Source organism: Cydia fagiglandana, chromosome 14 (assembly GCF_963556715.1).
Source record: "Cydia fagiglandana chromosome 14, ilCydFagi1.1, whole genome shotgun sequence".
NCBI classification, from domain to species: domain Eukaryota; kingdom Metazoa; phylum Arthropoda; class Insecta; order Lepidoptera; family Tortricidae; genus Cydia; species Cydia fagiglandana.
In genome coordinates, this window is record NC_085945.1 from 12,778,881 (window position 1) to 12,805,137 (window position 26,257).

At 39.9% G+C, this 26,257-nt stretch overlaps 1 protein-coding gene across 3 annotated transcripts in view; it reads left to right on the forward strand.

Moving 5' to 3' along the window:
• LOC134670789 (uncharacterized) overlaps window positions 1-25,984 on the forward strand; it is a 77,257-nt gene extending 51,273 nt beyond the window's left edge. For 2 of the 3 annotated variants that reach the window (XM_063528609.1, XM_063528608.1), the window contains 4 exons: window positions 15,081-15,245; window positions 16,783-16,874; window positions 17,803-17,941; window positions 19,039-25,984. In XM_063528609.1, the coding sequence (XP_063384679.1) occupies window positions 15,081-15,245; window positions 16,783-16,874; window positions 17,803-17,941; window positions 19,039-19,310 (668 nt within the window). In that variant the 3' untranslated portion in view covers window positions 19,311-25,984. The remainder of the gene's footprint in view (window positions 1-15,080; window positions 15,246-16,782; window positions 16,875-17,802; window positions 17,942-19,038) is intronic. The other variant, XR_010099130.1, reaches the window with a different exon arrangement.
• Window positions 25,985-26,257: the final 273 nt, after the last annotated feature.

The window sequence follows — 26,257 nt, forward strand, 5'->3', positions numbered from 1 at the left end:
TAAGTCATTAATGTATACCAAAAACAGGAAGGGACCAAGAATTGAACCTTGAGGCACTCCGAGGGCTACCGGGGACCCCGCCGATTGAGTTCCATTAATAACTACTCGCTGAGTTCTATCCGAAAGGTACGATGAGACCAGGTCAAGGGCACTAGCTTTTATCCCATAGCGGCTTAATTTTCTCTTTAAATTTTCGTGATCAACGCAATCAAATGCCTTTGACAGATCACAGAAAATTCCAACAGCATCTTGAGCTTTTTCCCAAGCATCAAAGATGTGTTTTAGAAGTACCGCACCGGCGTCAGTAGTTGATCGACCTTTGGTGAAACCAAATTGATTGCTATCAAGCAGTTTGTTTCTGTTGAAATGTGACAATAGTTGATTCAGAATAAGTTTCTCGAACACTTTGCTTAATGCCGGTAGTATTGAAATCGGTCTAAAGTTCGTGGGATCTGTTCTCGTTCCTGATTTAAACAGAGGGATAATTTTGCTATGTTTCATAATATCTGGAAAAATTCCAGCATCAATGCATCTGTTGAAAATCTCAGCTAAGTATGGTGTAATTGACTCAATGATGGAATCTAATACTTTGACAGACAGGCCCCAAAGATCTTCTGTTTTCTTTAAATTTAAAGACCTAAAAGTCTTAAGAACTATATTCGATGAGACATACGAAAATTTGAAGATTTCTGTACATTCTGCCACATTTGTCTTCAAAATTTCTTCAGCGACGTCTGGCGATGAATTAAGGGATCTTGTTGTTTCTACCGGGATATTCGAGAAAAACCGCTCAAAATGATCTGCTACTTCACGGTCGGAACTTACTAAAGTGTCAGCAATTCGTAGGTTGTAGTGCGGATCCTTCAGTTTACGTTTTCCAGTTTCATTACTGATAACTTGCCATACAGTTTTGACTTTATCGCTGGAATTTAGGATCTTTTTCGACAAATAATCGGCTTTAGCGGCGACACACAACATTTTAAAAGATTTAGAATAATTTTTGACGTACTCTAGAAATTCCGGGCTTTTATCAGTTGCCTTTAAATCATATAAGTCGTAGAGCCGGCGTCTTTTCTCGTGAATATCCGGTGTAGCCCAGTCGCTAAATTTAGTCTTAGCCTTGCCTTGCACCTTTTTCTGAATGAAACAGGCATCAAATTCCTTTTTAATACAATTAAACAACTCGGAACTCAAACAGTCAGGGTTTTCCTGGGTACATGAAAGACAACATAATTGTTTAGTAATATTACGATTGAATAAACCTAGGCGACTTTCGGAAATCGGCCTGCACAAAGTATCTTGAGGAATTTCTTCAGTTTTCCCGCTGAAAGAAGCTTTTAGTCCACAGTGGTCAGAACTTAGGTTGTTAATAACAGATTTACTAATCGCGTCATTATTACTAAAGATGTTATCTATACATGTAGCACTGGTTGCTGTGACTCGAGTGGGTTCACAAAATAAATTGACTAAATTGAAGGATTTAAAAGTATTTAGTAACCTTCCACATAATGGCGAATTTTCTAGCAAATTAATATTGAAATCACCACATACAATTATTTTTTTATGACTTCCAAAAACACTACTAAGTACTTCATCTATGACCGATTCGAATAAGTTATAGTCTGCCGATGGGGGCCTGTACACGCATATAATTATAAATTGTTCCAATTCAACACAAGAAAGTTCTATAAGGCGTTCCACTGACATGTCAACAATGTCTTTACGCTCCTTACTTTTTAAATTATGTTTTACCATTATCAATGACCCGCCGCGATTGCAAGATCTCCTAAAAAATGAACTTACTATACTATGATTATTGAAATTAAACATAAATTCATGATCTTTAAGCCAGTGCTCAGTTATACAGAGAATGTCAATATTCGAGTACTGTATAAACAAATCAATTTCGTGTTCCTTACAGGTAAATCCTTGGATATTTTGATGAACTAAGTTCAATAAATTGGTTTTACCAAACATACTAGCATCACAGTGATCAATATGAACGGAGCCGGCTGGTGCACACGTTGTCGTAGCGATTAGTTTAAATTCAAATCACCAGGCGGCTCCATCTCAAACCCTATGCTACCAAGGCGTAAAATACTACGCGACTTAAGGCTATTAGACGCCGTGCTAGCCACGACGGGGTCTTCAATATTATATGCTAACAGGTTAGCACACTCTACAAGACATCTTCTCGGTAGGTAGGTCCTCTTATGGGGCATAACAAAATCTTCTATAAATTTATTCGTATCAAAATACGAAATCGTACTACTGTACAAGGAAAGGTTATACAATAAAGAATTGTAATGAAATACCCTCTTATTGACCTTGCTCGACATTCTATAAGGGAGCGCACAGATAATTATTTTAGCAACCTCTCCCCGGTCAATCGCCGACAGCGTAGCGGATAATTTTAAGATATCTCGCTTAGTACAGTCTAAACTATTCCCTAATAAAACTACAAGCGTCGAGTCGCGGTCAAACTCGCCCGCAGAAATAGATTCGATCAAACGATCGACAGAGGCGCCCGGGTGACAGTGGTTGACGACGCCCTGCGACAAGCGCTGCGCCAGCAGCACGCCCAGGCCGGCGCCCACCTCGTCCGAGTACAGCAGCGTGCGGCGGCCGGCGGCGCGCGGGCGGCGCGGCGGCGGCGGCGGGGCCGCCCCAGACCCGAGGCGGGGCGGCGCTGGTGCTGGCGAGGGGAGGCCTAGCGGCGATGGAGCTGGCGAGACAGGGCTCGGCGGGGATGGCGCAGGCTCGACGTAGGTCAGCAGCGACAGAGCCAGCTTGACAAGGCTCGGCGGTGAAGGGGCCGGCTCGACGAGGCACGGCAGCGACGGAGTCGGCTCGGCTCGGCCCGGCCCCGATGGAACCTGCTCGGCTCGGCTCGGCGGTGACGATGGCGGCGGGGGCGCCGGATCCGCGACGCGAGGGGCGGGCTCGGAGTCGCCGCGCAGCTCGGGCGCGCGGGCGGCGCGCGACGCGAACAGGGCGCGCAGCGCGGGCGAGCCCGGCGCGGCCAGGGCGGCGCGCAGCGCGGGCGAGTCCGGCGTGGCGGGGCGGGGCGGGGGACGCGGCGAGTCCATACGCAGAGTGTAGCCGCTCCCCGGTTCTAGAACATTATTCATAAAGGCTATGTATTCCTGTAACGCTTTACTTGACAGTTCGTCTCTATTATTTAAGTTTTTCAACTTTAATTCTAATTTTTCTAGTTCATCGGAGCGATGACTCAATTCTTCTACTGTCCGGTCTAGTTGGTATTGGCAGTTTAGAAGTTCATCGCTTAAGGCGACACTGTTACATTTGGATTGTATCGTTTTGAATATTGAATTATGGCGTTTTAGCAAAAGTTTAGATTTCTTTATGAATCTACTGAGTTTTAAATATTTTTTTATTTTTTTGGATCCTTTCAGTGCGACTCTAATATCACTACTGCCTTCAATGTGCACAGAACTTTTTAAATCTACTGTTTCTACCATTGGGGAGAACCCTATGCTATCATCGACTGAATCTACATCAAAGCTATTAATTTCAGCAAAAATACTTAAATTATTGTCTCGCAGTCTGGAGTGGCCGGAGCAATACTTGCAACTATGTTTTGTTTCTGACTCCTCCAGCTGCTGTTCTAAGTCCTGGATGCGTTGTAATGCCTGCTCATGTATCTCCTGACAATTCTTGAACTGATCAACGGCAGCTTGAAGTTCATCCCGCTGCCCCTGCATGTCTTCGAACTCAACATCCTGGTTAGCGAGCTGAGACTTGAGGGTTGTGTTTATTCTAACAACTTGCTCAAATTGCTCCGCACTCTCTTCCTGTTCTTGAAGGAGTCTTTTGTTCAATTCTTCGGCTGTTTTCAGTTCTTTCTGTAATTGCTGCATTTTAGCAACCAGGACATCCCTGCGTGTAGTCATCTTAGTAGTTTGAGCTGTAAACATATTGGTAGTGTATGACATCTGAGCAAAATAGATGAATGAAATTCAATGCTTCTAACAGAATATAGTGATTTAAAAAAAAATGTAAACTACAAATGACTTGATTTGTAAGTGATAACTGTGATAAGCTTCTTAGAATTTATACAATAAATTTCATAATTTGCTGTTTTATAAGTTAACTGCTTACCGCAGGGTATGATTTAATGGTTCTTAAGGTGATTTAAGAATGAATTAAGATATTTAGGTATGTTAAAATCCTGTTATGTTTTAAACAAAGTTCTCCTCAAATCGTATGAAGGTAGCAAAAAAAAGTATGACAATTAGAAATAAACTAAAAACTAGGCTTATAAATTATGAAAACAATACTCATCTGTAAAATCTTCGGTGAAATACAGGCAAAAACGGTGTAATTTTTAAATCTGGAACGTTACATCGTTGACAGTTTCCATGTTTTTTGTCGTCAATATATTTCTTCTTATGTTAATGTAACACTTTAGATAATGATACAGCACTATAATTGCGACGTGCAGGTTCTATTTATCACCATAACTTGTTAATTATTCCATTATAATAATTATAATTACTTATTTAAATACGCAGAGCTAATTTGACGTTTGGTCCCGGCCAGTGTTGCCAGGTCGATCCCAAAGGGTAAAACGGGACCCTATTACTAAGACTCTGCTGTCCGTCCGTCCGTCCGTCCGTCTGTCACCAGGCTGTATCTCACGAACCGTGATAGCTACACAGTTGAAATTTTCACAGATGATGTATTTCTGTTGCCGCTATAACAACAAATACTAAAAACAGTATAAAATAAAGATTTAAGTGGGGCTCCCATACAACATACGTAATTTTTGACCGAAGTTAAGCAACGTCGGGCGGGGTCAGTACTTGGATGGGTGACCGTTTTTTTTTGCATTATGGTATGGAACCCTTCGTGCGCGAGTCCGACTCGCACTTATGGTCCCTTTCAATTTTCTACGAAATCGCGTCTTTGTGACCTAGACATTTACATCAGACAGGTACATTTTCTGATGACACTTTATCGCGATATTATATCAGCGGGATATAACGGGTAAAGAAAGGAATATTAATTTAATGAATATATTCTCAAACGTAATTCTATAAAGCAAAGCAAGGTATAATTGTGTATGAAAATGCATCACTACAGCCAAATCTCTCCAGAAAAAAAAAACAATTAGACTTAACTACTAAATGTACAAGGAACACTTGCAACAAAACTTCATTCCGTCCAATCAATAGCACCTCTGGATCGCAGAATGCAGCAACAATTAACAAAGTCACTTACTGTATCTAATCATCATTTGTTTGTTCACAATAGCCCGACAATGACGCGACATATACAGAACTGCAGTAAACACGGTCGGCATACTAATTCTAGAACCTAAACACAGGTGTTTCACAGATTACGATTCACCTCAACACAGTTAGCCATATTGGGGTGTCATTGTTGCGGTATTATCTACTATTCGTGTGAATGTTTCCTTATGGCTGAACGGTGGAGACGGTACAAATAACGTGTTTAAAGTATACATCCGTTGCTTACGGTGATACCCTTGTGTATATCCAGCGTGTAGTTACTACCTACTAAATGAACTAAACACTTATATTAAGTATACTAAAATGGTGCAAAACTTTTTTTTTTGTTAGCCTGGTTAAGTGTCCCACTGCTGGGCAAAGGCCTCCCCTCGCTTCTGGGGAGGCCTTTGCCCAACAGTGCAAAACTTATTTAAAAAAAAAACACTATAAATCATGATTTAACATAAGAACGTTAATTAAATATCGTAGGCCTTTCTGTTTCTGTCTAAAACAGATTCGAACCGATTAATTTAGGACATGTGAAATCTTATATGTGACTTATCGCCAATGCTTAGGGGCTGTCCATAAATTACGTCATCGATTTTAGACGATTTCTGACCCCCCCCCTAACATCAACCAAAAATCATGCTTCAAATGACCCCGTTTCCTCCTACGTCATGCTACCATCATCCGATGTCCAGACCCCCCCCCCCCTAATTTGAAATGACGTAATTTATGAATAGCCCCTTAGTCACTTGTACTCGTATTGGAGCCCTACGCAATACTCCAGAAACGTTCAAGTACCAGAATACAGCATCTGTTTTGTAAGATGCCCTTGCACTGAATCTAGGGCTATGAGCTCTGAAGGCCGACCTATAAATACTATTCCAGCCGATTTTACGTGCTCTGGATTAAATACCACTAATATTAGATTCATGAGTATGACGTGACATTGATTAATGAGCTACTATTAGTATTAGTCGCTACTATTACTAGAAAGCATTATTTTCATACCTATATTTGCTCCTCCGCAATCGAATTGAAAATCTTATCCGTTTGTATATTTCTATAGTTTCTCTCCTGAATAATATCATACCTACTGATACCTACAAGGAAGAAGGGAGTGTCGTTGAGATTTATTTCGATTAGATACAGGATGAGCGTAATTTTACGGAAAACAACCGATTTTATTGTTTTATTAATACAGAGAGCCGTCAAAGTATCTATTTTGCTAAATGAGCCATTATTAGCGTCATACAATCACTTTTTCCACCAACCAAAACCACGCTATCGTCTAACCTTATACAACCATACAGAAGCCCGGCCGTACCAGCGACAATGATCTGATTTAAAATCAAATCAAATAACATGTATTAACAGGCAACTAAGGCCCATAGATACATACCTTACAAACTAACATACATACAATAGTAAAATCTTACAAGCTAAAAATTATTTCGGCGACACGGCGGTTTTCAGTTGTGTCGCATTATCCTGTGTAGGATTTGGCAGATTCCCACGGAACCGCTGAAACACCACACCCTTCGGCCAAAAGTCCGCGCTCGCGATGGTTTCCAGCAGCGGCCTCATTCATTCATTTAGCTCAGCATGCCTCATGTTATAGATCAGGGGCATATGACTCACTCAGTAATCTAATCAGATGCAACGCGCCTCTGTCACCTGCCTTGCAGTCCATGAGCGCAAATGAGAACTAACACTAACATTAATTGGCCATTGCAGGATCTTACATTTTTGCAATAAGGTTTAAATTTAAGAGGAACCACAGTCGTGTGCCTACTAGGCACTGCCTAGCCTAGTATTGGAGCCATTGGTTTAATTAAGGTATACCTCGAAGAACACTAAAGTATGATCATGCTAAAAAAAGTCACTTTAATAAAAAGTAGAAAAACCATAGCGGTAATCACAATATCCTTAAATACTTTCCGCAAACGTCAGTATCCTTTATGCAATTTTAAACCACCAACATACGGTACTTTACCGACCATTGATTCCATAGAATGACTGTTTGATATGAACATACCTACATAGAACTATGCGTAGTGCGTCTAGTCATCTAGTGAATTACAATACGTCTGGCGCCTGCAGCAACGCATGGTTTGAATGATTTTACCATGTATAGACTTACTAGACAGGATGCAGCTTATTTAATAAAGATAACAGTTTACTTGTACAAACAGCAACACTTAACTGTCCATATAAAAATCCGCGTAGCACAGAGAGCCATGGAGCGCGCCATGCTCTGTATCAAGCTTCAAGATCGAGTAAGGAATGTCGAGATCCGTCGCCGCACCAAGGTGCATGACGTGGGTTTCGTCATTACATTACCAAACTAAAATGGAATTGGGCAGGACATGTTGCTAGGCAGAGTGATGGCAGATGGACTAAAATGTTAACAGAATGGTGGCCGCTTTCGAATGAAAGAAGCGCCTGGCGTCCGTTGGCTCGTTGGGTGGACGACATCCGGAAAATTGCGGGTCACTTCTCACTCATTAGCTCAGGACCGGGACAAGTGGCGTACTAGAAGAGAGGCCTATGCTCAGCAGTGGGCGATAAAGGGCTGATATGATATGATGATAAAAAATTTTGACAGTTGTCAATCCCATTTCAAGTACCTAAAGATTCTAATTTTCAAAATGAATCCTGTAAATTCCAGTTTTGTGGGATCTCCTGTATTGTTATGGCCTTATGGGGCCCACTGGTTAACTCCGCCGAACGGTATCGGCCTGTCAGTTGTTCGGAACTGTCAAAATTTTGTTCTTACTGACAGGCCGATACCGTCCGGCGGCGGTCTATTAATCAGTGGGCTCCTTTAGAGGCGGACGATGCCGTATAGAATGAAGCGTTTATTCTCTACTTAGTATTTATTCATTATGCTAGTCTAGTTAGTTCATATAACTTCATTCGACTGCGCAGCACGATCCAACCGCTTCAATAGGTTTATAGTTTTTGTTTTTAGTTAATTTGTTTTTGTATAGAAAGTATAGAAACCGCTACAGATGAATCTTAAGTACTTGACTTAGCTGAATATGACGAGGAACTTAGCATTCTAGACATTCTAGTACAAAAAACCCATTAGAAAAGAAAACCTGAATATAGCCCCAGCATTAACGACATCTAGTCTTTAACGGTATCTCTCCTAATGTGTTCGCAACTTTTGTAAGTGGCCAGCCTAGTGCTAAACGCCAACTGGTCTAGATAATACCATGGTCGTGATAAACCTCACGACTATTAGAGAGTTTAGTAAATAAATGTAAGTTGGAACTATAGTTCAGCAGACACGCTAAAGTCGGACGGCATTTTTGCACGTCTCTCTGAGTCACGTCTTGCAGTATCAATAGTAACTGCATTTAATTTAATACTTGTATAATTTAATGTTGAATCATCGCTTATGTTCTTTAGTTTGTGTTGTGACGGTGAATCTGTTTGCAATGTAATTTCCCATTATGTTTTATGGTCTCTATTATCATTTTTTGCATAATAATCATCCTTGTTGCAAAAAGAATTTAGGCTAGAGGAATTATGTCAAAAAGTATCGTCATCTACTCGAGGATATTGGATACCTTTGGCCTACTCTTGTATAGATGGCGATACTTTTTGACTTTTAACAAATTTAACACATATCAGTGAAAAAATAAGGTTCAAAGTCAAATGGCGTTCTGAAAGTTTTGATTATTTGTGTCGAAAGATGGCAGTAAATGTAATGACTACATAAATTACTTTGACAACATTCCTCTATTTCAATTTTTCTTTGCTTGTTGTATAGAAAAGTAAGATAGGGTAAAGGCAACTAGGCAGGTTTAGGAACATTTAGTTATGGGGCATAAGGGGAATTAAGTCATCCGTGAAACCTCGAAATGTCTTGAGAAAGTATGCACTTAGGTAGTGACTATCAAAAACTTAAATTATAACTACCAGAACTAATTTTATACTTGATACAGTAGAAAAGATTAATAATAAAATAACCTCCAGTTTCCTACTTAGTTCAAACTGATTCTATTTACTAATTATGACATCATCAAAACAATAAAACTGACATTGACATTACGACATAAATGGAACCAACGCGTACAGTTGTTTACCACGCTCACACCGACACAGGTACACAATATGTTTAAGATATAGATATAACCGGTTCTTCCGCGGAATCCTTATTGAAATGCACCTATTCGAGTAACGGTTCCAGTAATAAAGTTGATTATATTATCAGTGTGAGTTCTACAGGTTTTGCTACGTTACCAACTTCATTATACTTACGTCGTTAGACTGAGAATGGGGAAAATATCAGGTTCCCTGAGGGAATATGATATGAGATTATTGTATAAGATACGGAAGTATATGGCTATCGATTTGAATAAGTTCACAAGTACTTATATAGCTTTGCGTCTCTATTCTTAAATTATTTTTTGACAATCTGCCGATATTTTCATATTGCATACCAAAGCTGTGTTAGCTGTGGATCATCGAGCTCACTTGAGCTCAGGGTTTTCCAAACTTTTTGACTCGAGGGTCATGTCCAAGCTTTGAGTTCTCCCGCTTCCAATTTACTGGCAGTAGTTCAGAGATCATGATCTAGTTTATCCTTGGCAGGATAAAAACCCGGGTTACTATTTAACTTTTTAATCCGGCTTACAGTACTTCCGGCGTACCGGTTCCCTGCTTTACCAGTGCCAACATACCAGCAGCCACTGATTACTAAGCCTTTGTTGTCCGTCTGGCTGTATCTCAAGAACCGTAATAGATAGAGAGCTGACATTTCAAAACAAAAAATTTGAAATGGAAATAATAGTAAAATTTAACATATTAATTTCATACAACAGGATTTTTTTTTTAGATACGTTTCCAGTATGCATACCAATATTGCCATATACCGTTTATTATAATAGTTATTGTCCGAGCTAGACACAAAACCCAGGTCGGTATGACGTCACTGGTTCGATTTGGCAGCACGCAAGCAACTAATAGGTTTCATTAAAATTCCACAAGATTGACTGCAGCTTATTGATACCTTGCCTCGCAGCGTTTCTGTAGTACAACATTAAAATGTTCCTTATATTTTATACATACTCGTATAGAAACTATAGAATATGTTAACTTACCATGGATAATTTATAACCATTTAAGAAGTACATTAACACGAAGCGGCAAATAAAGCTTGGATTACGGTGACTTTTTTGATTTTAATCCCTCCCTATCAATTGGGAACTAACCAGGGGTTCAAAATATACAATAGAGATAGATACTCGTAAATGTACCTGGTAAAGTTGATACCGTTAGAGATTTAGCAAAGGGCAGGCTACCGTTGACTTCCATTACATTATCGTAACGTAATTTAAATACATGTTGTTTCTTCAAGGAAGATCATCTAAAATACGTACATTATCTTCATAGTGCATTTTACTTCTACATCGCAAGAAGCGCATTTCCTGTTAACCATTTACCTTCGTCAATTTTCCTCGTATCTCCTACACGGCGTATCAGAGATAATGGACAATTACTTTATGACTGATGTTGTCAATGCCAACGCTATTGTCTCGGTGACCAGTGACCGCTACTCGCTTTTTAATGGCATGACATTAGATGACGTTTAGCTGGAGCTGAAGTATGAAATACAAGAATGCGGTAAAATACATATGGTATCTTAAGAGCCCATCAACGTACACACTAGCGCCACTGCAAAATAATCGTGATAATTTAAATTTAACGAAAGATAATGTTGCTGGATACGTCAATCTATGTGTCCAAAGTTAAAACGGCAGTTTTGTTTTGAGTTCATAGTTCGACGAATCCAGCAACATAAAAACTAGTTTGATGTATTCAAAAGGTAAATACTTAAATACCAAATACAGTACGTAGCGGCCCCTTTTTTCAATATCTAGTGTGCACGTTGATAAGCTCTTAAATATCTCGGTGCTGATTGCGACCGCCATAATGATGTCACTGTAGGTAGAGTAGGTAGGCTTGTGTGTAGTCCATGTTTAAACTGCACATGACTATGTTATGGTTTGTACCATAACAGCCACTTTTTTTTTGGGTAGCCTGATCTACTAGCATGAATTGCGTTCTCGCGCGCGACTTTAAGTGTACTCGCGCGCGAGAACGCAACTCATGCTAGACGGTCAGGATTAGTAAGAAATAGTAGTAGTAGGTCAAGATTAGTAGTAGAGCTTTCGAAAGTGGAGTCGCTGTGTCCCAGGTTTAAAACGTCAAACGTAACTTGACAAGACGATGGGATACTCCGTTTGGCCGATGGTCTGCTACAAGTACGCTGTTGGGACGTCGAACGATAATATGTTTTCAATTACACAAACGGGTCTACCGCGATATAATTTCATTGTTTTTACCCTTTCCGTGACCACAGCTGGTGCAACTCAGCTGAAACGTCGGAATTAAAGGTAAAAACAATGAAATTATATCGCGGTAGACCCGTTTGTGTAATTGAATATGTGTACAAAACGCGAAAGTGTTAGATAATATGTTTGTTCCTTATAATGCTCCTTTGTTGTCATATTATTACGTAGAGGTATGAATGGATAGGCATGTATGGTCCTATAGCGACCAAAATATTGTCAGGTCACGTAAGCCTCTAAATGTAACTACTTTCTGTAGCAACGTTAAATACTATTAGGTTATAAATAGATTCTAAGTGTCTTAATGTTAGGGCAATGAAGTATTTGAGCAAATTAAATTATTTCCAGGAAATATTTTAATTTGTTTTTATCAAGTAGAAACACTACTATATAAATTATAAACTGAAATAAATGTCATATACTAAGAAAAAGTGACCAAGGCCTCCAGTGCCCCAGGCTGGAATCGAACCAGCGTCCTCTGCTATCGCGGCAGGTGCCTGAACCACTCGGCCACCGGGGTCACAGAGACGTTAGTCAAATTTTCCAAGCATATGCACTTTTTTACTGAGCCTGGGGCACTGGAGGCCTTGGTCACTTTTTCTTAGTATATGACATTTATTTCAGTTTAATGTTAGGGCGTTAATGGCATGGCGGGGAATAGAACCCTATGGAGGAACCTGGTCTTCAACAGAAGGATGTGATGTCACGATCCTCAGTATTGAGGGACAGACTGAAGAAGAAGAATGTTAGGGCTTGCAACGAATTCGTGGGCTCAAATGTCTAATGTAACCGGGTTATGGTTATATGACAATAACTTGCTGTGGCCTGACATTTGATGCTACACCACAGCATACTTTAATATAAAACCGTTGACCATTCACTATTGACTAAGATGTTTCGCTCGTCGGTCCTTGGTCAATTTCGGTTTTGCTCTCTCTATCGCTAAATGTGTTGTTTTTGAAGAGTTTGTAACAAGGTCTTTGTATGAATTAAGTTATGCAGAGAACTGATATGGAGATTTTAAAAGTGAAAATTCAAATATTATATTATGCTTATGTAGGGTAAGAGAAACTCTGGAACAAGGAACAATTGTAGGGAAAATGAACAGATAGGTACTAAAAATAAAACGAATGCATACATAAAATTAACTTAAACTTATTAAATACTTACGTAACAGGACTTCATACTGTTTCTCTGGCCCTGACCAAATTAAAAACTATGCTTTTCTTACCTCACCTGACTTTAGGTAGGTAGGTAGTTACCTAGTCCTTGCGTGTATAGATTATTCTCCTTACATTTATTTATTTCTTTAATAAAGCTAAGAATTGACAAAAACTCTTACGTTAAAACGAACATAAGTGGTAAAATAGCCATCATAAATACTACTAATACTAGTCTGGTTTAACGAGCATTATGTAATTTTCATGCAAATCCAGCTGAGCTAATGCTTCGCCCTACATTACTCAACATTACTTACTGTCAACTGTCGCAAATGACCTGAAACATGCCCAGCCTTGAAATATAACCCAAATATGTACTCGCATTATCCTCTTCAGTGCACGCTTACAATGTGAACTTAGCGACTTTTTTTCCGGAAAAACTATGGAAAAACCGGTCAAGAGCGAGTCGGACTCCGGTTCCGTACCTACATAAGTCCGACTCACGCTTGACTGCACATTGTGTGTAATAGGTTTTCCTGGGTATAGGTAAAGTACTATTTTGTGTATTTTTTTCAAAATTTTAGGCTCAGTAATTTCAGAGATAAAGCGGGGGGGGGGGGATGGTCCGACAGACAGACAGACGCACGAGTGATCCTATAAGGGTTCCGTTTTTTCCTTTTGAGGTACGGAACCCTAAAAGTATGGACACAGACAAGGGTCGACTTGCTACGTAAATAAAAGAGACAAGAGCAATGCTTTTTTTACTACACCGGGAAACAGGAAACACTCCTATCATCGAATTGAATTTTGAGACGATCATAAAATCTAACTGCTTATTACCGTAATGATAGATAATTCACGCAATTTCGTTAGTCGCTTACGATTAGTTTGATATTTTTAACTACTGACTAATAAGCAGGTGTCTAAATGTAATGACGCATGGGATTGCCCAGATTAGGTACTTACCTACCGCAACCTTACAGGTTACGCGTGTCATGCATATTGATAATACCTAACTATTACTCAGAATTACCTCTACATTGTTAGATTCACAGGCCTAAATGCCAAATCAGTCGACAGTTTGTTTAGCGTAGACCAAACGCGTACGCGTAGCGTAGACGGTTTGTTTGTAGGCGGTATACTATACCGATATATTTTGCAAGGAAACTCTGATAATGTTTACATTATCAGAGTCCGTCTAAGCTACTTGTGCAGTTGTGCACCAACTTGGATATAAATAACAAAGTGTGGAGTATCATTATTAACGTCATATTATTATATAATTTTGACATTAATGATGACATCGCCTCACTTTGTCATTGAGAATGAAATGCAGAGTTCGTTTAGTCTGATTCTACAAAAACTAGACAGTAATATTTTCATGATCATGGTGTCACGATCATGAAAAATCATGATTACTTCAACTAATTATCGAAAGTGAGTCGTGATGACTTAAAAAGTCAGTAGTTCAAGTCTGAAGTGTATGTGGTGAGTCATTTTGTGAAATGAAGCAAGATGAAAGTGTTTTCGTGCCCGCTCAGTCCAACTTTGTGTCATTCGGTGTTTTGTTGCGACTGATATGCTGCAATAAATAAAACTGAAAACTGTTTTAATGGTTACTGGGACTATTTTGGTTTTAAAAGTGATGTGTGCCGGTTTGGATATTAGGAAAATGTGAAAAGAGGTTAGTTGCGAATTTAACACTTTCCACACAACGGCTAAATAAATAACAGTCTATAGTAAACCTTATTGGAATGCATAATGGTTGATATTAAATGGTAACCATGCGCGTCTTTGGCGCGCGGAAGGTTAACTGATATGATTAGATTCAGGGTCAATTTAGTTGAGAGGTAAACCATTTTATTGCGCCCTTTTAAGTATATTACGGATCTGTCCTAATTCATTTTTCCTGTTGCTGGTATTACCGGACATATACAGTACTGATGTCGAGACATTAGGTTATATTATACTACTTTTTGCATTACATATATAGTAGGTAATTAGGTATACCTAAGTTCAAAAACCGTAATGAGCCTACCTGAAGAATTGGCGCAGGATTCGTTTTTTTTATGAAAGCGAACATCATCCAACCTTCTAAGCCAGAGGCGAAACAACGTCCGATCTCCTCACGATATTTTTCTTCACCCAAAAACTTCAAATTATATTTCGTACTCATTTTTAATACTTGAGTTCCGAACCCACTACCTCTGATTCTCATACTAGCTCTACCAACGCTCATTTAATTACCTACAACTTTAATTAAAAGATTATTAACAATTGACATTGTCTATTTCCAGCTGCGGTCCACATAGCGGGCGTAGTCGGAGCGATCGGTACTTCTGTGCTCGGCGTGTTCTGCGTGCTGTCAGTACTGCAGCTAGCCATGATCTCGTCCAAGGAGCGCGTCGGGCTGAAGTACTCCACCCTCGTCATGCTGAAGCTGGCGCTGGCGCTGTTAGCCGGTAAGTCTCACTCAACCCTAATGATTAGTATATACCCTAAGTATAGGAAACTTACTGAATACGCCTTAATCCTTCGTATGCTTAGATACGGATCCGTGCGTTGTGCGATGTGCGATGAACAGTGTTGCTGCTACCTCGAGAACTGAAAACGTATAGGCTAAAAAATGTGTATGGTTTTCCTGATTTCGGGGTTAGGCAAGATACAGTCAGGGACAGGAACCGGTTACCTTAACCGGGGTTTTTCATATTTTAGAAGCGGTTGTAAAAACCCCTACCATAACGGTAACCGTCTGATAAGGTAACACTTTGATTCGGTAACCGTATCAGATACGGTTAACCTCTGTTACCGGCAACCGAAATAAAAACCCAGTCTATTCAGTTACCTCATTATAAGATTTTTGACCAGTTCAAACGATTGTAATCTTTACGCACACTTAAATTCAAGTTGTTATTGAATAACCGAGGTTGGCATGTGCGATCTATGAAGTCTCCAGCATAAACAAGTTTTTTTGCCGTTCCTTTGTTTATCTTTATACCTACCTGTGTGGTGTGTTCTTATTATAAAATAAATATAATAATAAAATAAATAAAATAAATAAAGTAAATAAAATTAATCAGATTAATTAGATTAATTAAATTAATTGAATTATTAAAGTAATTGGATTAATTAAATTAATAAAATAAATTAAATCAATAAAAAAAAATATAATAAATAAAATAAATTAAATTAATAAAAATAAAATAATTAAAATAAATAAAATAAATACTCCCGGTCCTGTAATAATTATAGGTCGTCCGTTTAAAACGAATCCTCAGCCCGCAAGTAGCTACTTCCGAGCCTCGACAATAATGTACTATAAATGTAGCAAACCAATAAGCAACGGATAATAAAGGTTACCATAACTGAATGAAAACCTGTTAAAAACCCTTAACAATGTTAGGGTTACCGTTTCAATAAGCTTACCATTACAATCAGGTAACCGTATGATAGGGTTACCGAATGATAAGGTAACCGAAACGATTGGGTTACCGAATTGATAGGATTAAGCGTAAAGAGGGGTTTTCCGGTCCTTGGATACAGTATGCCCAGAGTGGCTAGACATGAAAAACACTGTATTTACTGCTTAATCCTTTGAACGCTACGCCTATCATGTGCGGCGTGTCATCGTGACCTTATCGGTTGGTATACAGGGTAATTTTTGGACCATTAGCCATATTGTGCGAGGTGATTGGGTAAGTCATAGTGAACAACTTTTTCTATGGGACCAACTCCGAAATCACAAAATTTTTTTGGCCGTTTCATAGATTTTGGTCGAGTGGATGTCGATTGTCGACGTTTTCTATGGGAAGGCCATTTTTTTTTGGGATTACGGGGTTGGTCCCCTAGAAAAAGTTGTTCACTATGGCTAACGCTCCAAAAATGACCCTGTATATCGCTTGATATTGGGTTGTAGCCCTCAGTTGACGGCGGTCAAAGAGTTAACAAACATAATCTAGCTCAGCAGTGTTAACAACACCATACAAATGTGCATTTCAGCGTTGCTGTCCATAGCCGCGGCAGGTCTGTTCGCCGTGCAGGGCGATGACAGAGGCTTCAGGGTGACGAGGGGAGAGGCGTTCTATGTGCAGGTAATATTCATTAATAAAAATAAAATAAATAAATATTATAGGACATTTTTACACAAATTGACTAAGCCCCACGGTAAGCTCAAGAAGGCTTGTGTTGTGGATACTCAGACAACGATATATATGATATACAAATACTTAAATACATAGAAAACAACCATGACTCAGGAACAAATATCTGTATCGTCATACAAATAAATGCCTTTACCAGGATTCGAACCCGATACCATCTGCTACATAGGCAGGGTCACTACCCACTAGGTCAGACCGGTCGTCAATAAACTAAATATTCATTAATAAAATTACTTACTCATATGCGATGTCTTCTTACGATAAGTTTCATGCCATGCATGCATGGCTGGTCATGTCTGCCGAATGCCGGACGACATGCGGGCCAAGTTAACCACAGAGTGGGAGCCCCACGAGTCTAACCGGGGAGCCGGCAGGCCTCGTCGGCGATGGCGGGATAACTTGGACTCCTTCTTGAGAGGCTGGCCGGATATTGCACTGAATAGAGACCTGGAAAGAAAATGTCATATCTATTAAGGGCTTCAGCTGACATCGGACGTCGCAAAAACCATAATGCATAGACTAGGAAGCCTCTAGACAGAGATTAGAGCAACTATTTCATGCAACCGATGATGCCAAAAATGCAGGGGTGCGCGGGACGAGGTGAGCGAAGTGAGTGTCGTGATTGGTCCGTTCAAAGACACGGACGTCACACATAGACACTTTCGACTCGAACATGGAGTAAAATTATCGTATGCGTGGCAGAGGGGGTAGCGCGACTATGCTCAGTCTGGAGGATGTTTTGTCTATCGCTTGTATGTCTTTCTTGTTCTGTTTCTGTCTCGGTCGCTTGCCTCTGTCGCGGCGCGAACCTCCACCTTTACTTAGACAGCGATTTATAACCATATTTATAATGTTCCAGATCGTGTGCATAGTAATAAACTCGCTTCTATTCATCATGTCTGTGTACGACGCGCTGTTCACCCGCCGCAGTGGCGGAGACCCCACGCACGAGACCGACTCTACTACCATCAATAACCCTGGCTTCAAGGAGGGCCGAGGTAATTGCTATATGAACTTTTGTTACATTGTCGACTATTCACTAACACCTTAGACAGCCAACAGCCGCTTAAGAGCACACCAGCGACAGCAACGGAGTTGACAGTAGTCGCCGTGGAGTTATTACTACTACTAACACCTTAAGGCGACAGTTTCCGGCGAGACAGAGACAGGCGACAGAGACGCGAGAGGTCTCTGTCTCCTCGCGAACTGTCGCTTATATGTTGCCTATGGGCAAGTGATGGTCGCGGTCTCCGGTCGCGGTCTTCTGTCTCGGTCGCGGCGCAAACCTCCACCTTTAGAACAAAGTTACCCGCTGCGTCTGTCTGTATGTATGTTCGCGATAAACTCAAAAACTATTGAACATTTCCACGAGGTTTTCACCTATCAATAGAGAGTGATTCTTGAGGAAGATTTAGGTGTATAATTTGTTAAGGTTTTGTGTAACTTGCGAAGCCGAGGTGAGTAATAATTATAACAGAGTTCATTAATGACTGTGTGTAGGTCGGATTCAGTCCGGGAAATTAGTTAAATTTCAATTTAGCCTGCACGAAAGAACGTAAAGCAGCCTCAAAAGCACCAAGTGGCTTTAGGGTCTCTCCACTTATATCAATGCGAGCTGAGCCGAACGACGACTTTTACACTCTTATTGCGCAGACATAAAGCTTTGCTTTTTCCTATCGGATTATGCCGAATTCGCGTCGACGTATGTCCCAACATATAACCCTTACGGTCCAATTTTTATCATCTACCTATCATTTTCCTGCTTGTGTCAGGCGTGGCTCACTCCGCGATTTCGTCACATTGCAACAGGTAGCTACAAGTACATCCCGTTCCACACCAATTTTGGTGGCCAGCCATAAGCCTCGCGTGGCGCTGCCTCCACCTAGCGGCCATATCTGTCCTGATCGTAACAGACGCGGTTTGTTAGAGAGCGAGTCTTCTGAGGGCCTACCGCGAACCACTTTCGACGTGTTGCCTCTCTGTCACACTTACATACGAATTTACAAGTGCGTCAGAGCGGCAACATGTCGAACGTGGTTCGCGGGAGGCCCTCTGTACCTAGTATTATTATTAATTCCGTGCTCTTGTTTTCCAGGTATCTCGATGACGGACGCGTCCGGCAAGCCGTACAGCAGCAACGGGCACGGCTCGGTGGCGTCCATGAACACGACGGCCACCACGCTGACGGGCGCCTCCGACGCCAGCATCACGCGCTCGCCGCTGCGCTCCTCGCTGAAGAAGCCCCGCCCCGCGCCCGCGCCCGGCCTCGGCATCCCCAACCCCGGCTACTCGGGGCACTCGCCGCCGCTCAACCGGAACGGCAGCCAGAAGAAGGTGCGCATACAGACGCACAGCACTGAGGTGTAGGCGAGAGAATATGACACACGGAGGATTTAACCGTATCAATGGTATAATAATATACTCCGCCTGGTATTCTCTTCCCGTCTTCGTGGTCACGTGACTGACACAAGGCTACGTCATCATGCGACAGCGCTATATGATAATAATATGCGATAGCGCTATATAAAGTGGCAATGTTATTGTGACAGGCTTGTGGTCACTCTGGGAAGAGAATACCATGTTTTATGACCGTATCGAATACAATGTGAGCATGTTTGGGAACAAGTAGTGTCTCACCGAAATCGGTTTTACGAAACTGAAGGTCGATTTTGCTCTAGTTTTTACCGAATCCGAACCTGATTTGAATGATTTTTATACCGAAACCGTCGGGAGGACGCTCGTTCGCCAGTTTTTTGACGGAAAGCGAACTTTCGACCGAATGGCAATCGGCCTGTCAATAAATAATATCGAATAAAGATAACGTTCGGATATCAACTGCAGCTGCATTATTTATATAAGGTAGAGTTAAGGAAGACTATCTCCTTGTATCAAAAAATGTCCGTCGAAAAACCTTAAATTGGTGACGCCACAATACCTAGAATATTAAATAAAAAAATCAAATCATTGACAACGCACTTCACTCCGTCAATAACGTCTTCTCTGGAGAGATTTGGAACCGTTAACCTGATAGCTAGACATTTTTGCTAATATTCTCCCATAAAAGAGTTCTCTCCTTACCTCTACCCTCCATAGCATTAAGGTGACAGTCCATTTCCGACAACAGCTGCATGTTCATTTTACTATAGAAATTGACAATGACAGCGACGTGTTCAGTACCGGTAGTGCAGCTTCGGTTAGAAATGGAATGTTACCATTATTGTTGCAGCGTCGCTGTTGCCGCCGCTGTATCTGTCAATTTTCTCGATAAATTGAATGACACAATGAATGTCATAATCGCGACAGTAATGGGGCGGCAAGCGTCACTTTAAATGGACAAATACAGCGGCGACAACAAACAGTAAAGGTAACATTCCATTTCTGACCGCAGCTGCACTACTGCTCCGACACGTCGATGTATTGTCAATTTCCATAGTAAAATGAATGACAATAACGTCGCCACAGCACCCACCTTACAGCAGCAACCTTAAATGTGACAGTCCATTTCCAACGACAGCTGCATTACTGTTGCGACGTTACTGTCATTCATTTTACTATGGAAATTGACAATAACATCGACGTGCCGGAGCAGTAGTGCAGCTGCGGTTAGAAATGGAATATCACCTTAATGTAACCCCAGTTGACATCCGAACGTCACCTTTATGAAAGCATGTGTCTATCTGACGCAGAAAAGGACTAAGAAAAACTACAAGGACATTGATTTACTTGTTTAGACATAAATTTAGACCAATTTTATACACTTAACTTAAATTGTAACAATTTAAGCAATATTTATTTCGTGACTTGAATATACATACATACTTAATTCACATTTACATAAAATGGTTATACAACAATTATTTTGCTACGGCAAAATGTAACATGTCAACTTTTTGTAGTAAATTAAACTGCATATCTGTTTCTTGGATCAAAACGTCAAATTTAATATCAAGAACCACCTTAAACGCTTCTTAAACAATTTTTTTACAAATTTGATTGCAACTTAAATAAAATTTTATTTAGATACGATTGTCATCAAATTAAATTTGAACTGAATTGAACTTTACCTTTGAACCCATAATTCTATGAGTTTTATATCATAGCTATTTGTAAAGACACTTTGTTATGACTCCTCTACACGATGGGCCAACGCCGGCCACTCCAAGGGACGCATTTATGCGTTAGAGGGAGCAAGTGATATTGCTATCTCATTCTACCGCATGGCTGCGTCCCTTGGAGTGGCCGGCGTTGGCCCATCGTGTAGAGGAGCCATTATGGTTCCATAGTTTTTGCTGAGTGTCCAGGTGGACACCTAAAATTACCTGAAAAGTAATACCTGAAGTTGATACGTTATTCTCAAAATACGCATCTTAGTCCTAAGGCAAACGAAACTTGTAAATGTCACTGGTCTTACCTGACTTAAGTAATTTAGTTGGTATATTTAGCTTGTAAGATATGCAAAACCTAGATATTTGCTTATATTTTTAAAATGCACGTTTTTAAATACAGGGTGTTTTTCGACCGTAGTAGGCCATATTATGCGAAATGGGTAGGTCATACTGAACAACTTCGACTATGGGACCAACTTCAAAGTCGCGAAAAACAAAAAATATTTTTTTACTATTTCTTGACTGAATCCATAGTGAAATTTGTTCAGTATTGCCTGTCTAACCATCTTGTACCAGACGGCTAAGGTATCTCAGGTAGAGTCAGTCCATAAAATATTCCTTGATCCGACTCTACACATGTCCTATTAAAATCTTTTACCTGGTTTTAACCTTTTGAGCACCATCTGTCAAATCCAAGCTAGCAAATATAAACCTTACTGGAAACGTTGTAGGTACAGAAGTCAATCACATGTATGTACTTCGCTTTTCATACCTACGCTCGGCGGTCGCTCTAGGGTTGTTAACTATAGCTTATGCACAAAAAACTATCGTAGTAGTGGTACTCGTATCAGGTTGTTTGATTTATTGTTGAGGATGGAATGGGAAGAATGGAAATATAAATTAATAATAACTAAAATATTTTTATTTTAACCTCTAGCCGCCCATACGTCAAATATTGCCAAGCAAAATGAAATTTTATTTTGTTAACACGAAGTTCAAATTAGAATGGTTCAGGAGACCTTTTTATAGGTCTCTGGGCGGATAGAGGTTAATGTCATTGTTAGACTGGTAGTTTAAAAAACGATAATTCACCGTTTATAATGTTGAATTTAAACAACCATCTACTGAACAGTTATAATAACTTTTTTTTGTTTCTCCATTATTGCACAAAAAAGTTCACAGACGCGTGTCTCAAGCGGATGGCACTCGCGCTCGCAGTGGTCCCAACCGGTCCGAGATATCGTGTCCGTGAGCAGTGTCCATGTGTGCGTTGCTCGAGCGCACTTTGTATGTAGATTGATTTCTGTACCTATGTTTTGTGTTGTAGGTTACTTTGACAACGTACGCTATAGCACTTACAAAAGCGTTCTTGGCGTCAGAGGCACGACTTCTAGGGTTCTTGTCGTTGAAAGCGGTAAGCGGCAGTATAAATATAAGCAAATATCGAAAAGCATCGCACACACTGTGATGTAGATATCGGTTAAGTGGCAAGTGTTAGCACGCTTCATACATCATGAATCTCTACATATCTCACTATTTACACCGTTTTATACTGATGATTTTATATCGCAATAATTTTATTTGTGAAATGGAGACCACATAAATGGCTTGAGAGCAATCAAAATGATTCTCGTTCTATGATATTCTTTACGAAGGCCGACTTGCACCATCTCACTAACCCGGGGTTAAGCGGTTAAACCGTTAACCTAGTATCAAATTGTACTGGTAACCATGGTAACTCTAGGTTTAACTGGTTAACCCCGGGTTAGTGGAAAGGTGCAAGTGGGCCTACGTGAGTTTTTATGAGTATTTTCTTGTGTACTTATATGAACATGACCAATTTTAGACGAAATCTTCTGAAATATAGCCACAGGGCTATGTGGCGATCAAAGACAAATAGTAATAGTAAATAATAAAGATCTGAACAACATGACAGTTGTATATGGCGTAATTAAAAACATATTGGAGTGATATAAAGTTAGAATGTAACTGTGAGATCCTCGTATTTCAGCCCGTACAAGATTAGAACGTTGAGCTTTATTGCTTAATATAAAAGTCCAGTTTTAAATAATTGACCTGAGTATGATTCGTTATGACTTAAGTTCTTTGGTGAATAACATTGTCCGTCACACATGACGTCAGCGCGTTACGCGTTACGCTGTCTCGAGTTTATCATTTTTTCCCCACCTCAAAAAGTGCTCAGCGCCGCTAAAGAAGTTTTCACTTCAAAAAACAGTCATTTTGTATGGCGCTTGGCATGGTAGTAACGCCATTTATACGATTCTTGAGTTAAGTTTGTATGAAAGTTTCACTACACAGTGACCCGATTTCATTGCTCTTTGGATAAGATGGATAAAAAAGTAAGATTTCATAATTATGTCAAAAAGATTTTCTTTATTATTTACTATTAAGGCGAAAAGTTTCAAAACTATTCGAAAGTAAATGTCATAGTTATTTACAATCAAATAGTTGTAAGACTTAATACCTTTTTTTTACACAATTTTATATACTTAATTACGTTTATGTATATTTTCGTGAACAAAGTTCTTTTCTATATATTGTCTACGCGTGTACATAGTATAATTATTACCAGCACAAAGTGTTGAGAGAATGTTATATACATATAGCTTGTTGTATATTTCTATGCAATTCATTTTATCACTTAACTGTAAGTTTAGTTGCAATATAATGACTACTTTTATATAAGTTAGTATTACACAGTATTGTAAATATACATTCCTAAAATAAATGAAACCCACCAGGCTTGTTACATACAAGATCGTCACGTTAATTTAGGGTAAAAACATATTTTTGGTCATTTTATACCTTCAGTGCTAAAAACTTAAGCAATGCCCCTTCTTGCATTCTTGTATACATTTCCGATAACCAGTTTGAGTCAGACCATAAGTTAGCAGCGATTTTGATAGCACAGACTGGGCAAGTGTTATATAAAAACTTCTATGAAATTATAACAGACTACCGCACCGCAACTTTGGTGTATAATATCTTTCTCGCTCTCCCTTATGGGTGCGGCGCAACAAGGTCGCGGTGCGGTGCGGTGGTCTATACTATACGGCTTTTACACTTTGCGCAGTCAAGTCTATGCTATCAAAGTCACTGCCAACTTGGCTTAGTCTGACTCTATTTATGCTGATTTATTTTCTAATAATTACATTAAAAAGAGTGGGCACCAAACTTAATCTAAGTACATTACGAGATTCAGTCAGTACTTACATACAACTAGGGCTCATTTAGACGATGCGAGAACTCGCATGGGAGTTTTTACATTGCGGTTTTTGATCGGTCGGTTGAATTGGACGTAACCAACAGTCCGCAATGTAACTAAAATCGCATGCGAGTTCGCGCGCCGTCTAAATCAGCCATTTGTTATCAAACTGTATGTCTCGTTTGGAATTTCAAATATGGAATGTCCGCCCAAATTTCACTGCTGCATAGTACAGTTAGCAACGTAATTAGCTGAGCGACTCTGCATACAAATATGTATGCAGGGGTGCTAAGCTAATAGTTTTGCTGACTGTACATACAAGAGGGGTTTTGTTTAAATGTTCTACCTATAAGAGCGTCTTGTTTAGATGTTCCTCGCTTTAAGTCTTGATTATAGTAGGCATTGTTTCATATGCTTTTTCTAATTGGCAAATCATGTGAAACAAAATAAGCCAAATAATCATCATCATCATCTCAGCCTATATACGTCCCACTGCTGGGCACAGGCCTCCTCTCGAGCGCGAGAGGGCTTGGGCTATAGTCCCCACGCTAGCCCAATGCGGATTGGGGACTTCACATACACCTTTGAATTTCTTCGCAGATGTATGCAGGTTTCCAGCCAAATAATTATATATGAAAAATTTCAACAGGACGCTCTGAACCCTCTTCACAAGAGAGTTGACAAAACGAACGAAGGAACCAATGTTACATCTTAAAATGGGCGAAGAATCTATTATTTTTTCCACGAAAAAAAAAAGATTATAGAATCATTAGAGCAAACTTAGACGCTTTTGTTTGCTTTTAGGATTAGAAAACACTTCGCAGAAGTAAGCACGCGGTTATGACACTAACGGCCTATCGCAAAAAAAATCGAAATTTCGTTACCTGCCTCTCTATCGTTCTTGCATATTCGAGTTATAAAGAGGCAAATAAAGAAATTTATATTTACGTTTTTCGCGGTAATGCCTCAACGCACCGCACGCGGCTCCGGTGTGTGAGCGAGACATTTGCACATAAATAGCGAGGTCCCGCTCTCACACCGAAGCAGCGACCGTTGCGCATCGAGATATACATACTTCGTTGCTCATACTTACTTCTACAGGCCGCCTAGCCAAGGTTACAATCGCTATCGCTTCGACAACGAAAATCATTATGTATCTCTATCACTCTTCCCCATTAGTGTGACAGTGACAGTGACAGTTGCGTTTCGATCGCTACGGAGCGTTAGCGATTGGCATCTTGGCTACGCGGCCTGGTGTTCTTTCTTTCGTTCGTTTGGTCGTCTAACACTAGACTATATTAAATTTTGTGCCTTAGGTACCCAACAAAATGCAAACGTGCCTTCAACCCTTAGCCTTTACCCTATGGTTGTTGACTTGTAAAATTTAAAACCTACAATTGTTTTCGATATAATTTAGGATATTAATTTTCTTTATCCGTCCAAACTCTGGTCTTAAGATTAGTTGATATTATAATAGTGTATTTAGCTGTAAGCATGAAATGAGTGGAATCAAATTTTTTATTGTTGTTAAATTTGTTGTTGGAATTCACCTGTTTTATATGGTACCAACGCTTGAGTTTCAACTTTAGTACAGTTTATGTTGTGAGGCAAAATATTATATTTACAATAGTATGTGTTTTCCTTCTTTCAAGTTTTGGTGTATAAAAACATTTTATATTATTTGAAAATTAAAACTTGATCCTCCTGAATGTAAGTGGTTTCATTTAATTATTACTACGTTAACCCTTTGTAAGATGTGTCCCGCCGAGTTTGTTGCCGGTTCCATATTGGGATACCCTCCTCCAATTGAGGGGGGACTTAAATCGGCTCGAGGCAGAGGTGTAAGATTGGAGCCGGTGAAGCTTTATTTGACGTTCATAAGCGCATTGTACTATTTGTAATATGCCTACTTGAATAATAAACTATCTTTATCTTACCTAAGGCATAAGGGTGTCAGAAATTAAGTAAAAGAAAACTTCTTC